Source organism: Fulmarus glacialis, unplaced genomic scaffold, assembly GCF_000690835.1.
Source record: "Fulmarus glacialis isolate BGI_N327 unplaced genomic scaffold, ASM69083v1 scaffold18817, whole genome shotgun sequence".
NCBI classification, from domain to species: domain Eukaryota; kingdom Metazoa; phylum Chordata; class Aves; order Procellariiformes; family Procellariidae; genus Fulmarus; species Fulmarus glacialis.
In genome coordinates, this window is record NW_009225289.1 from 274 (window position 1) to 670 (window position 397).

Genomic DNA, 397 nt, shown 5'->3' on the forward strand with positions numbered 1-397 from the left:
GACTGCAATAGCACGGGGTGCTTCCAATGAATAAGGATAATTAGTAGGTTTTCTTACACAATAAATATTTTGGCTTTAACTATATTTTAATACTTTTAAGCACCTGTTTCAAAAGGTACTTTCAGAGCATTCAGTTGGTGAAGTGAGAACAAAATTGCTTGTGATGGTTTTGGCTCAGCAATAACAGCCAGCGCCTTGTCCCGACCCTCTCTCCCTCAAAGGGTTTGAGTGGTTGATAAAAAGTTGATAACTCAACAAAATTCACTGTGCCTGTTAATAATTCTTCTATAAAAGCCGCACATTTTCCCCTGCAATCTTCAGTTGCTTTTAGCATGAAGGGACTCATCCTGGCCCTGGTGCTCGCCCTCGTGGGTAAGTTGAAGCTTTACCAGTATTG

At 40.8% G+C, this 397-nt stretch overlaps 1 protein-coding gene across 1 annotated transcript in view; it reads left to right on the forward strand.

Moving 5' to 3' along the window:
- Positions 1-332: 332 nt before the first annotated feature.
- LOC104080150 (vitellogenin-2-like) overlaps positions 333-397 on the forward strand; it is a gene marked incomplete at its 3' end in the record, with an annotated part of 11325 nt that continues 11260 nt past the window's right edge. Inside the window, exon 1 of the mRNA XM_009582445.1 lies at positions 333-372. Within this exon, the coding sequence (XP_009580740.1) occupies positions 333-372 (40 nt within the window). The remainder of the gene's footprint in view (positions 373-397) is intronic.